General features: G+C 36.6%; 2 protein-coding genes across 2 annotated transcripts; both read right to left on the bottom strand.

The window, feature by feature from the left end:
- Positions 1–286: 286 nt before the first annotated feature.
- LOC104907655 (rRNA-processing protein fcf2) lies at positions 287–4,037 on the bottom strand. The gene is made up of 5 exons (XM_010696615.4): positions 3,649–4,037; positions 3,494–3,554; positions 1,092–1,169; positions 868–983; positions 287–766 (listed from the first exon to the last, which is right to left on the bottom strand). Exons 1-5 carry the CDS (start codon positions 3,858–3,860, stop codon positions 610–612), a joined length of 624 nt encoding a protein of 207 aa, XP_010694917.1. The 5' UTR covers positions 3,861–4,037; the 3' UTR covers positions 287–609.
- Positions 4,038–4,164: 127 nt separating this feature from the next.
- Positions 4,165–7,198, bottom strand: LOC104907665 (uncharacterized). Its single transcript, XM_010696625.2, has 3 exons — positions 6,231–7,198; positions 6,033–6,097; positions 4,165–5,966 (listed from the first exon to the last, which is right to left on the bottom strand). The coding sequence occupies exons 1-3, from the start codon at positions 7,196–7,198 to the stop codon at positions 4,165–4,167; spliced, it is 2,835 nt and encodes a 944-aa protein (XP_010694927.2).
- Between the last annotated feature and the right edge of the window lie 5,961 nt (positions 7,199–13,159).

The raw sequence follows: 13,159 nt of genomic DNA, 5'->3' as shown, positions 1-13,159 counted from the left end.
AGAGAGACAAAGGGAGATTGGACTTATGTTTATTTGGATTTCAAATGACAAGGTATGATATTGGATTTCAAATTCTCAAAAATAGGCTTATGTTTTAAGGAGGTTGGAATCGGACCAATTTGTATATTAGAATAATCCAAACATGTTATTTGGCCAAATCCAACATTTCAAATGAAATGCTTAAAACCAAACACGCGATACATGTATTTTGTCAGAGAATGGAGTACATTATAAAAGATACATTATAAAAGATGTCATAACTCGCACACATTATTCTAACATGTGATTATAGTAAACAACATATAGATAACAAAAGAATACCATCACTCACAATATTTGAACCACAATTAGGGCATCAGACATTACATAAAACTTCCGAAGTGGTTCATTAGCAGGTATTGAGCAATCAGCAAAATATGATGATTAACTTTGGCAAAGCCATCCTTCTGAAGTTTTTACTCTTACAGACGTCCTATGACTTTAATGACTACCCTACCAAGCGCAGTTTCTGCCCCATCGCTGCCCCAAAAGGTTACGCAGCTCAGCAAGAGAATCAATTAACCGAGTTGTGAGGAACTTGGACCAAGTGTTCTGTCTCAATGTAGACACTTAAATACCTTTGAAGCGCTTTTTGTTGTTTCCAGGCCTTTGTTCTGGCAAATGCCTCTTTTCTTTGGCTCGCTTTTGAGTGAATTTTCCCTTTATCTTCCATTTATCATTTCCAGCAGGTCGCTGGTGATCTTCGATCTCTCTAACCTTACGTTTCCTAGAAAATGAATACAGGTGGGCATATCAGCAAACGGAGAAGGATCCCAAGTTTTACACCTTTCAAACAAAATATAGTGGAATACCAGTTTTCTGACTTACCGGTATTGTGCAAGGGAACCATCAGAAAGCAGCTCATCTGCAATGCTTCTCTTCCTCTCCTTTTTAGTGAGCCTAGCAGAGAAGAAATCTAATGATGACTCCACTACAGTACCCACCTTGATTTTTATCATGATGAAAACATAAGATTAATTGCATCAGCAATAATGCGCGGAAAAGAATACAAGCAGGTTCAATGGCATTAAAATAGGAATTGTATCGTTTACCTGAAAATATTTGGGCAATGTCTTTGATTTAGTATCATTCTTCTTATAATGTCTTTTCGGATCAATGACACTCCTCAACTGAAAAGATAATGAAAAAGCAATTGATGTAAGATAACTGAACCATTGACATTCAAAAGGTAACAATCTAGTACCAAATTCTGAAGATACGGGAAGCATTGACATGTATATGTGCTAAAGAGAGCATATTAAGGGAGCATCAATGGGTAGTGATCTTGACTATTAAATCTCTCTCATCTGCCAATATTTTCCACATCTGTATTATCATTGTAGGTCCCAAGCCTCTATTAAATAGTTTCTCATTGGCCTTAAGGCTAATTTAGGATAAGTACTTCAATACTCAAGCAGCTTATGAGAGAGCTTCCAGGACACATCCGTCCCAAGTAGCTCTCAATCATAAAATCACACATAACAAACCCTTTAAGACAGCAAGAACATAGCTGGAACTTTGGAATTATTCTATTCTGGCAGCATTGTAGCATATATTGGCAGCAACCAGTCTCTTCATTAGAACTCGTTGGAGAGCCAGTGTCTTACCAGAGAGGAAAAATATCACAAAAGGTACCCTCGACAAAAATTACCACATGGTTCCTGAAAGTGTACTGTGGGATTTTAAGGACTATGATCTTTGTCACATTTCATATGTTTGATGTGACCAATAGCAGGTAACTGTGGCAGGATATAGTTTAAAAGTGTTCACAAAGATTTCAGAAAAAAGTGAAAGAAAAGGAAAAATTCACACCAATAGTCTCTGCTATGGTCATTTATCCACTAATAATCCCAACTCTTAATTAGTCCAACATCAAAACTATAGTGGGTGCACTCCCAAATAGTCCGGTGACCTATATTCAACGACTTAGCTGGTCACAAGTGTCACATGACACATTATCATACACTATGATTTTTTATAATGAAACAACCCCCCCCCCCTAATTCTCTCTCTCCCGTATGACTCCTGAGTCACTCCTGAGACCAGGCCCAGGCCCCTGCCCCTCTCCCCCCCCCCCCTCTCTATTTTGTTCCCAACCGCCAAGAGACCTCCAACATTCGCCATTGCGGCGAACAATATACCCATTGATGCATCATCATCTTTGCAATCTCTTGAGCTTACATCTTCATTTACCAAATAATTCAAAGCCCTACACAAAATCCCCCTAATTTTTTGATTCGTATTGTGGAATGAATGAACAAATCGAATAAATTGAATACTTTAGCATAAAATTGGTAAGAATTGGTAAACCAAGATACCACTAAGCTGGAGAAGACTATTAAACTACAGCCAATCAATTAATAAGCGCTAAAACCCACTAAAACTGTAGTTGTTGATGTTGAATCTCTCTCTCTCTCTCTCTCTATCTTCCCTCTGAAACAATCATAAGGCTCCTAAAGATGATCCAAAGGACAAGGTTTCTTCCCATCCAGGCCCACAATATATGAAAATTCTGATGTGCTCCCGGGAGCACGATGCCCACAGTGCACCCAATAATTTTATTCCATTTACGATGACCAAAGTTCTATTTCAACAAATATTCGTTCTAAGCATATTTTTCAGCAAAATATATGTTCTGTTTTCCGTGAAAATTGTTCTATTTTCAATAATCAAATGTTCTATTTCAAAAAATGTTTGTTCAAAACTTATTTTTAGCAGGAAATATGTTCTATTTTCCATAAAAATATGTTCTATATTTGATGAGCAAATGTTCTATTTAAGTAAATGTTCCTTTTTAAGCCTAATTTTTAATGAATTCTTAAAATGTTCCACTTCAACATTAAAATGTTCGTTTTTGTAAGTGAATTCTTATAATGTTCCACTTCAACAATTAAATGTTCGTTTTCGTTTTTGTTTTCGTAAATGTTCTATTTTGTATTGTGAGAACACAATTTTTTTAAAGCAAAGAAAAATAAAAATCATCTCCCTTGACTAGTTGTACTTACATATCAATGAGTATTGTGAATGAAAAAGGTATTAATCTTTAACTGTGGTGCTTTGGGGGTGAAGTAGTAGAGTATATGATTGCACGATTAAGGGAGATAATACATCTCGAGTTCCTACACTTGTGCACATAAGCCCATTGCAATCAAAATCAAAAAGGCAGCAAGAAAGTGCGTCCAACAAACAATTAAATCAATATATTGTTTATGGTTTTAAAATTCTCTGCAAATATTGTTAATCACTTCAAGATCAGAAGGCAAGAAGCATAAGCTCATTATGAAATTGGAAACATAGTCTAATAATTTTTTCGCCCAAGAAACATTCATATTGGTGCCGATATGGTAAACAAAGAGCAGTTAGAGAAAAAAAAACGGAGAACTGTAGGTAATTTCGGTTCTTAAACTATCAAATAAGTTAAGCAATTGCTAAGAAACAATATTAAGTTAAATACCTTCAAGAGCTGGAGATCATATTTTAACTCAGGCGTGACAACTGGGGCAGCCATATCAAACCTATCACACATCCACCCACATAAAAAAACAAAATTACGCACAAAAGATTGGGATAAATTTGTGGATACAAAATAAATTGAGAAGATAAATATACCAATTTGAGCCAGTGGTGTCTTTGAGTTGTTTGCGAAGTAATTTGTTGAGTACCGTAGGATTATTGGGTGGAACGTATAAGCCATCAATGAGTTCCGAGGTGGGTTTATATAGCGCGCTACTTTCAGTAGTGACATGGGACTTGCTTGAAGAAGAAGAGGCGGAACCAAAAGACGGGAGCTTGGGCTCCCATGTCAAGCCGATCACCGGCATCTTTTCAGACGAATGAGAGACAGTGGCAGACTTCTAAGCCGGCGACTTTGGTGACCGACTCACGGTGTGGCGCAGTAGAGGTGTGAAGAAGTGAAACCCTAACTCGTGTAATGTGTCGTCAAGTGCTCCGTACATATAATTGTTTCACACTTTCACCTCACCTCTCGGGCACAACCAAGCCGACTAGCCTATATATACTAGCATTATTTTGTTTTTTTTTTCAAGCCAGAAACTCGATTTTTTTCTTTTATTTTTTTTTTTTTTTGGACATCGGAAAAACGTACAAAAGCAAAACAAAATAGAACTAAAAAATGGTTAGCGGAATTTGGCCCTTCCAGACATGAGTAGCGAAATTATGAGCCTGCTGAACTTGTGAACGAGTAACCTTTGTAATCCTACACCATTGGAATTGCTGTCCAATGGATCGAATGTCATCCAGGGTCCAAGCAATTGAAATCGGTTGAGTGTCTTGATGAAGTAAACTTCGGACCACCAGTTCACAGTCAGTACAAACCATGATGTGACGATATCCATGTCCTTGAGCCAAAATCAAAGCCCCCAAACAAGCCTGAGCTTCAGCAACCAGAGCTGAAGGGGCGGGAATGCAACTGCCCTGCCCCTCCCTAGTGTTGCTGGACAGATGTTCAACCACCCAAGCAATGCCTGCCAAAGGAGAAGTTGGGGTCCAAGAACCATCCACTTGTATATGTACCTGTGGTTTACCGCAGAAAGAAGCCCCGAAATGCGCTATAAGGAACCCTGGAGGACCTGAATCGACGCACAGAGCCTGGGCTTTGGGCAGGGGTTGAGCCAGAAAGGTGAGGTGCTGCTGAGTGCCTTGGTGTACTAGAGAGCGAAGAAATTCCAAGTCCGGAAGTATTCCGTGGAAAACACGCTTATTCCTACCCTGCCAAATTGCCCATAAAGTGGCCACAAACATGGGAAGACGATCGCCATTATAGCCATCCTGTTGGTAGAAATAATGGATCCAAGCAATAAGCCAGTCCTTGAAAGCTACATCAGGGTTTGAATTAGAATGAATACCCAATTGGCCTGATTGCCATAAAATAATAGCCAAGTGACAAACCCGGAAAATGTGTTGGCAGGTCTCAGGTTCCATATTGCAACTTGTGCAAATATCGGAAATGGCGACACCCCGAGATGAGAGATTAGCGGATGTTGCTATCCCATTGTGGCATAATTTCCAAAGGAAAAGCTTCCACTTTGGCATGATGCGCAGTCCCCATAGAAGTCGAAAAAATTTCGAAACTAGAGGGGAGTTCATGCTACAGATATCTGTATTTCGAGAGAGAAAGTAGTACCCAGATTTAGTGGTATATTGGCCAGACGTTGTAAAAGGCCAAATAGGAATGTCGTAAGGAGAAGTAAACCGCGGAATCTCTAACCCACGAATAGTGCGAAATGTGGACGACTGAAAAAGCGAACGTAGCCGGGACACATTCCAACCTTGTTGTTGAGGCAACAAAAGTGATGCCACTGTCGTAGTAGCGACAGTACGAAGAGGAACATTATCACGAAATAGGGGAACCTCCCCATTGACCCATCGCTCCTTACCCGCAATTAGACCCGAATTGGAACCAATTTTCCAAACATAATTCATCAAGAGAACCTTCTCAGCTTGATGCAGACCTCGAGCACCCCAAGAGCATTGCCCCCGTAAAGACCGTAGTGTAGTTAGTGGAATACCGTTGCCCCACGGATTGTAGCAGAAAATTTTGCTTATAAGGAGATTGGGATTCCGATGCATACGCCAAACTTTCTTAATAAGTAGTGAGCGGTTGTGCACCGTAATACTACGTAACCCGAGGCCACCAGCACCCTTGGGCAAATGCAAGAGATCCTTGCTTCGCCAAGCAATTCCGTTAACAGAGCTGGTAGACCAGAAAAATCGAGTAAGTATAGCATCCACCTTGTTGGCGATGGTTGTGGGGATCAAGAAGACCGAGAGGATGTCAGCAATAAAAGCTAGAAGGACGGAGTTGATGAGGATCAATTTCGCCGCTTGCGAGAGAGGGGAATGACTCCATGTTGTTATGCGTTGTGAAATTTTATCCAGTAGAAAAGTGAAATGCTCAGTTTTCTTCCCTTGAATATCCACAAGAGCACCAAGATATGTGTCCAAGGATTGTGTCGAGTCCAACTACAGAATACCTTTGTATTCAAGGACTCGACTCTCAGGGATATTGGGGCTAAAATTTACATAAGACTTACGGAGGCTGATCATTTTGCCCAGAAATATGGCAAAACCGACCAAGAAGATTGGAGATTGCCATACATGACGTATTCGACGCTTTAAAGAAAAGAAGAGCATCGTCAGCAAAAAACAGATGGGAGATAGAAGGGGCGTACCTGTGTGCACGAAAGCCATCAAAACGACGGAGATATGTAGCCAGTGTTAACATGTGGGACAGGATATCCATACAGAATAAAAACAAATAAGGAGATAGTGGATCACCCTGGCGAAGACCACAGTGGGATGAAAAGGCCTCCGTAACTTGTCCATTGACCAAGATGCGATAGGTAACTGAGGATATACATTGACTAATCAATTGAATCCAGTGCCCGGGGAGCCCGTAAGCGTGAAGAACCTTTAAGAGAAACCTCCAGCTAACCCGATCATATGCCTTATTCATGTCAATTTTGAGCGCAGCCAGATGAACGTTACCACGACGATGTTTATTGAGGACATGGTTTAACTCATGACTTATCAAAATGTTGTCATCCATATGCCGACCAGGGATAAAGGCACTCTGGTACTCTGTGATAAGATCTGGGAGCAACGGCCGCAGGCGATTAACCAAGCATTTCGAGTCACATTTATAAATTGTGTTACATAGACTAATCGGCCGAAATTGAGTAACATCTTTAGGATTCGGACACTTAGGCAACAAAACAATAAGCGTCTGGTTCCATTCACGAAAGAAAAATCCTGTGGTGAGAAAGTGATTGACAGCTTGAAAAACCTGTGGCCCGAGACTGACCCAGTGAGTTTTAAAGAACTCGGCAGTAGATCCATCTAACCCAGGAGATTTGGCATCCCCTATACCAAACATGGCCTCCCGCACTTCACCCTCGAAGAAAGGAAGCAGGAGTTGTTGTTGTTGCATCCTAGAAAGATGTGGTAAGTTTAGTTCTCGAAGTGCAAGATCGATGGCCTCATAATGATCCTGGATAGAGGTGGTAGTTCCCTGAGTGAGGCCATATGCACTTTTGAAGTGGGTTAAGATATTGTCCAATATGGTGGGGTCGTCCTCAATCCATTGTCCTTCGGAATTTTTAAGTAGATAGATATAGGCAGAGTGTCGTTTGCGTTTCATCTTATTATAAAAGAACTTGGTGGGAAGTTCCCCAAGTTGGATATACCTATCTTTGGACCATTGAGTCCAATACATGTGGGCTAAAAAAGCTAGATCCAACTCCTGCTGCCGTTGGATAGAACTCGATTTTTTTCGACGTATGTAAAAGAAAGAATTTGAACATTAGACATACAAAGTATAATTATTTTTAGTTACAAAATTTAATTGGTTTAGTCACTGTCACTTAAGTCTCTCACTAGTTTTTTTTTTTTTTTTTTTTACTTTTCAAAGTTAAATTTTATGAACAAAATACAATTTTTATTGAATTTATCTATGATTTCTAATATTATAATTTTTTAGTTGATTTTTGAATTAATACACTACTTCATATATTGTGAAGAAAGTGGACACTTGGATTTCAAGTCAAATTTTTGTGAGTATGTATTGATGTTGTAGTGTATTGGTTGTAAGTTAATTTTTTGGTTTTTGTAAAGTTTACTCATTTGAGTGATTTGTATAATGTAAATTATGCAATTATATGATTTTAGTTGACTTGTGAGTGATTGTTATAATTTTATTTTCAGTATTTTTATTTGAATCTCCCTTTGGTTTGTAAGTAAATTTGTAATTTAGAAAGGAAAAAGGGTAAAATAGTCTCTTCATTCGGGGACACCATAGCTCCCCCTTTTCTTATATAATAGAGATAATAGAGATACTAGAGATGATGATTTTTGAGAACAATGATTTGTAAGTGAATTTTGTGAATGTTTTTGTATGTATTAACGTCCTAGTATATTAGTTTTAGTTTGTAAGTTAAATATTTTGTTTTTGTAAAGTTTCCCAATCATTTGAGTGATTTTCGTGATTTTTTGTGATTTTCTCAATTCTATGAGTGATTTGTAAAGTTTCCTGATATAAGTGATTGTTGAGTGATGTTGAAATTTAATTTCCTATGGCTTTGTTAGAACCCCCATTTTAGTATTGACATTCCTTTTGTAATTTAGAAAGATGGGGTAAAATAGGCATTTCAAAAGAGGACACAATTGCTCCCCCTTATGTAATATATATATATATATAGAGAGTCAGGATCCGGTGAGAATGAAGAGTTATGTGAGAATAGATTAATATGTGAGAATAAATCACAACCGTTAGATCAAATAAATCTAAGGGATGCGATTTTCCCAAGCTCTAATAACCAAACCATCAGTTTTCATAACAAGTGATAATTCCTAGCGTAGAAAGCAACAACTAAATGGGGAAAATTGAAAACCCATCTCTCTCTTCATCGATCGATTTTTTGCAATCAAAAATCTAAACTTTTCTCTCTTCGTCGATTGATTCATCAATCAAAAGTTTGTTCAATTCATCAAATTTTGGTGTTGCTCAATTGTTCAATTCATCAAATTTGGGTGCTGCTCAATCGTTTAATTCATCAAATTTGGGTGTTGCTCAATCATTCAATTCAATCATTATCAGGTACGAATTTTGATTGCTTTAAATCTGTTTTCCAAGTTTGTTGTTCTTAATATTATGCTCTTCTTGTATATATGGTTGGTGAGAATGAGATGTCATCATGATCGAAATCTTGAAAGGCTAGGTGGGTATTTTGGCCTAATTTTAACCTAAGAACAATTCAAAATATGGTGATATTTATTGCATTTTACTGTACTTTTGGTTTACCAATAATTCATTAGTTTGGACTTCTAAATTTCTATCCAAAAAATCTTTTTGAATTTTATTTGTTATTAACAACAATCGATTCAGATTCTAGAAAATTACCCTCTGATAAAAAATAGTTGAGATAAGCCCTAGTTGTTTAGATACTGTGTATCTAATTGATGAATCTGAATCGAAGTTATCAGTCAAAGTTCGTCTTTGGAAAGTGAAAACAACAATTAACATAGAATAAATGGGATGAAAAACAGAATCACGACAATTAAGCAGTCACGAAGTACACCAAATTATGACGTGACAGGAGACAGTTCTCAAGCCTGAAAGGCCAAGGCTCAATGGGTAAACCTCCCACCTCTTTGTTCATGATAATGAAGTCCTATGCACCCCAACCTCAGTCGTCATAGTCTGTCTCTAGTAAGGAAGTTTGTAGAGTCAGAGTTCCCATGACTCCACAAAGCACCATCTAGAATTAGACAACCAATAGAACTGCAGGTTAAGAAATTATTATGTATAAGCAGGTTAGGTAACTAGGAACATGTTGACAGTGTGTATCGACGATAAGTTTCCATTGACAAATAACAACAGACCCCTATTTGACTTCTTTGCCCAGTCCAACTGGTGATACTAGAAAATGAGTACTGATTTTAGAGGCCGATGTAACTTACTCGCAAAGGACCGCATCAGCTTCATCAATAGTTCCTGAAGTTAACCACCTTGCTTTGCTATCTTTGAATATAAAGATCATTTCTTTTTCTTTTTCTTTTTGTGGGTCTGTTTCTTTGTGATTTGAGTATCTAGGTTGAAGTTATATTCTCAGATTGTTGAGTTTATTTTGATTCTTGGATTCTAAAGTGGGTTTTTACTGTATTTTTTGTGAGCAAAAATGTACATCAGAGATGGCTTCAATGTACATCATTGATGGCTTAAATGTACATCATTGATGGTTTCAATGTACATAAGAGGGTATATTCTCAAGGCTACAAAGATTTCTTAAATGAAATCTAATTTCATTGCAATAATAGTCATAATGCTCTTGATCTTTTAACCTATTTTATTGCATTATTGAAAGTTTGAATAAGAGCATTTTCAGATTGGTGGGGACTAAAGTGCATGTTTCCAAAATAAATACTAGGATCTGAACAAAGTTTATAAGAGTAAAATATAATAAAACAAAATGTTTACCATGACTACAAGATTATGAATTTATGGTGTTCATTAAAAAATGGAAAAAATTCATTGTTGATCATCTTGATGGAGTATAAGAGAAGGAAATGCTATAGTTTTCCCTCATTTTGTACTCACTAATCAGTTAACCTAAGACGCAATGGATATTATTGCTTGAATGTTCATCAAAGATGGCTTCAATGTACATCATTGATGGCTTCAATGTACATCATTTATGGCTTCAATGTACATGAGAGGGTATAGATAGTCTCAAGGTTTCACAAAGTGCAACATGTAGATACACTAACTTCTTTGTCTCATCTGCTTGAAATACATGCCGATTGTAAGCTTTTGTTGCTGGTACTTTTGTTCTTATCTTCTCTTCCTCACTATGATGACACAAATCTGGTATGATACATAAAAGATACTTCTATGATAGAAGGGGAAAAAAGAGGTGAAAACAGAGTTGAAGATGTACTAGAAAATGTTGATGTTGAATTTTTCCCACCAACACTCTCCCACCACTAAAATTTTAAAGATCATGTTGATCAGCTATCAAAAGTTCCATGATCCTACATGGTTGTCTATCGTCTACTAGTCTTGGTAGACTTTAATGTGAATCATGGTAGCTACGTTGCTAGTATTTGGTTGCATGCCTAAACGCAACAATTTCGATGTTACGTATCATATTGAGGCATACACAGAAGAATAATAAGGTGAAGAGTTATAAAAAGGTAGAGAGAAGAGTATGGAGCAATGTGGGGAAGACAAATAAAGATAGAAGAGAAAGAAAGATGTGGAAATTAAGGCATTCACAGAAGATGCATGAAATTATGCGAGGGAGGAGGGATCAGAAATATTGGAAGAAAATGCTAGGAGAAAAAGGGAGTGCAATATTATCAAGATGCTGCCCTTAAAGGTGGACTCTTCAATGACCTTAAACAAATTATTATTTGTTGGGTTGTTTTTTATTTGGTGAAGCCGAGTGAATGCGTAGTGATGTAGACGGAATTTGATTTGAGGTAATAGATAGTGTTATGTTCGTCCAATTAAATCAGGTTGTCTCTTTCAATTATAGATCTATCATATGAATTGTATATACTTTCTCGCTCATCTCTCCACATAGCTTAAGAGTGATTGTTATAGTTGAATTTTTCTGCTTTTTATAATATATGTCTTGAATGTAAATTTACATTTTCAAACTATTGTAAACAATTTCAGCTGCTATGTTAGTATAGCTCACAATTTTTCAAATTCCATAAGTTATTATAAGTATATTAGAAAATTACACCATACCCAATTATTTACCCATATGAAGTCATATAACCAGCTAATGTATCTAGTATTGTAGCTTAACATTGTGGTTTGTTTATTTGCTCTCCAAGGATATCTATGTTTCATTTGGTGGACTCTTGATGATGCTCAGGGTGGACAAGAGTGTCAGTAAACACTTTGATCCTAACTGGATCAAAGAGTGTTCCTTTTGATGAAGAGAACTCAGTAGGCTTCTCAACTTTAAGAGCATATAATCTGACTTTATTAAGTTGTACAATCGTTTCTAAAACAATGTATTGAGTGGTGGATTTGTGTAAATTATCTATGCATTATAGAGCATTATTTGTTTCGCTGATGGCACATGAAGTATATATTAGTGTTGTACTCCAAGTTCACATAGCATCAATGGATGAGGAAGTTTGATGTAGAAGGTTAAGGATTTTACTTCCTACATTTGCAAATTTTGGTCTTTCTTGTAACAAGATGATGGTCTTCCTCACTACTCCCTTGAGTAGTAGTGAAATGTACACCAATCTCTTGATTTGCAGACTTTAATAAACAAGATGATGGTCTTCCTCACTACTCCCTTGAGTAGTAGTAAATGTATCCCAATCTCTTGATTTGCATACTTTCATAAGAAAATACCACACTATTCCAAGTACAATCAACAAAGCACTCACAAAAACACAATGCTATTAGCAACCACCATAATATAGATTCAAAAAGGAATATGAATTATTTTATTTGGTATAAACATGATGACATTTTATTTCCTTTCAAACTATATAGTTTCTCACAAAATGGAAATTGGATCATTTTTATTGCTACTATTTCCCGCTCGCTCGGACCCTAATGATCTCGTGTGGAAGAAGGTGAACTGTGTACCCCTTTCGTAAACATTAATGAAACTATTTTCGGGCTTTCATGATCTATATTTTTGCTTCTTCATATTGATAATGTTCGTACAAAAGTTTCTGAAACTAAAGCTATAAAAGATGATTAAGTTTATTATGTTCAACTTATTTACTTATGTACATCATCAGTGACTTGAATGTACATCACCAATGGCTTGAATGTACATCACCAATGGCTTAAATGTACGCACATATATTTACTTGTTTTCAAATCTCAATCCCACTGCTGATTTTTTTTAATTAAAATGAATTATAATGGGAAGTGAGTCAAGAAATGAATTGCATTATGGGAAAAAAAATTATAACAAGTGTATAATTTAAAAGTATATTTCGAAAAGAGTGTATCAAGATCTCATATGACTGTATTTGTTTTTGAGTTTAATCACAAAAGACAGCCGGTGAAAAGTATATGTATATGAATACTGCAATAGTCCAAATGATGCAATAATAATTAAAAATTATTGAAGTACTTCAAAGAGAGAGTTCTCATGTTTTACGGATCTCTTTGATTTGCGAACTAATTATATTTGTTAACCAAAACCACATTGTTCATTCATTCCTTTATAGAAACTAAACTAGTATTTAATGAGAACTGGTTGAATTTGCAGTTTCCTGCTTTTTTAGTGAAAAACCACTGGAAAAACCCACATAAAGCTTAATGAGAAGTACTCTAAAACCTCGCACCTGCTTCCTGTGATGAGTTTGTCAAACGACCTTAATCTTTTTTCGTTTAGCGAATTGCACACTAATTGATCTTCATTAGATAGGGTAAAACAGTAATTCTAGGCTTTTATGATATTCATAAACAATGTTCATAAGGATGCATGAGTTTCGATTAATGTTCAGAAGATACTTCTTAATCTTGAGACCTTGGGGGCATTGATATAGGAGGAGAACTACTGGCTTTTATAGTTTAACATATGAACATGTGTTATCAAAAGGTGAACTAATTCTC

This window comes from Beta vulgaris, chromosome 4, assembly GCF_026745355.1.
Source record: "Beta vulgaris subsp. vulgaris cultivar EL10 chromosome 4, EL10.2, whole genome shotgun sequence".
NCBI classification, from domain to species: domain Eukaryota; kingdom Viridiplantae; phylum Streptophyta; class Magnoliopsida; order Caryophyllales; family Amaranthaceae; genus Beta; species Beta vulgaris.
The sequence above is the reverse complement of the archived record's forward strand: the minus strand, read 5'-3'. Positions and strand labels throughout refer to the sequence as shown.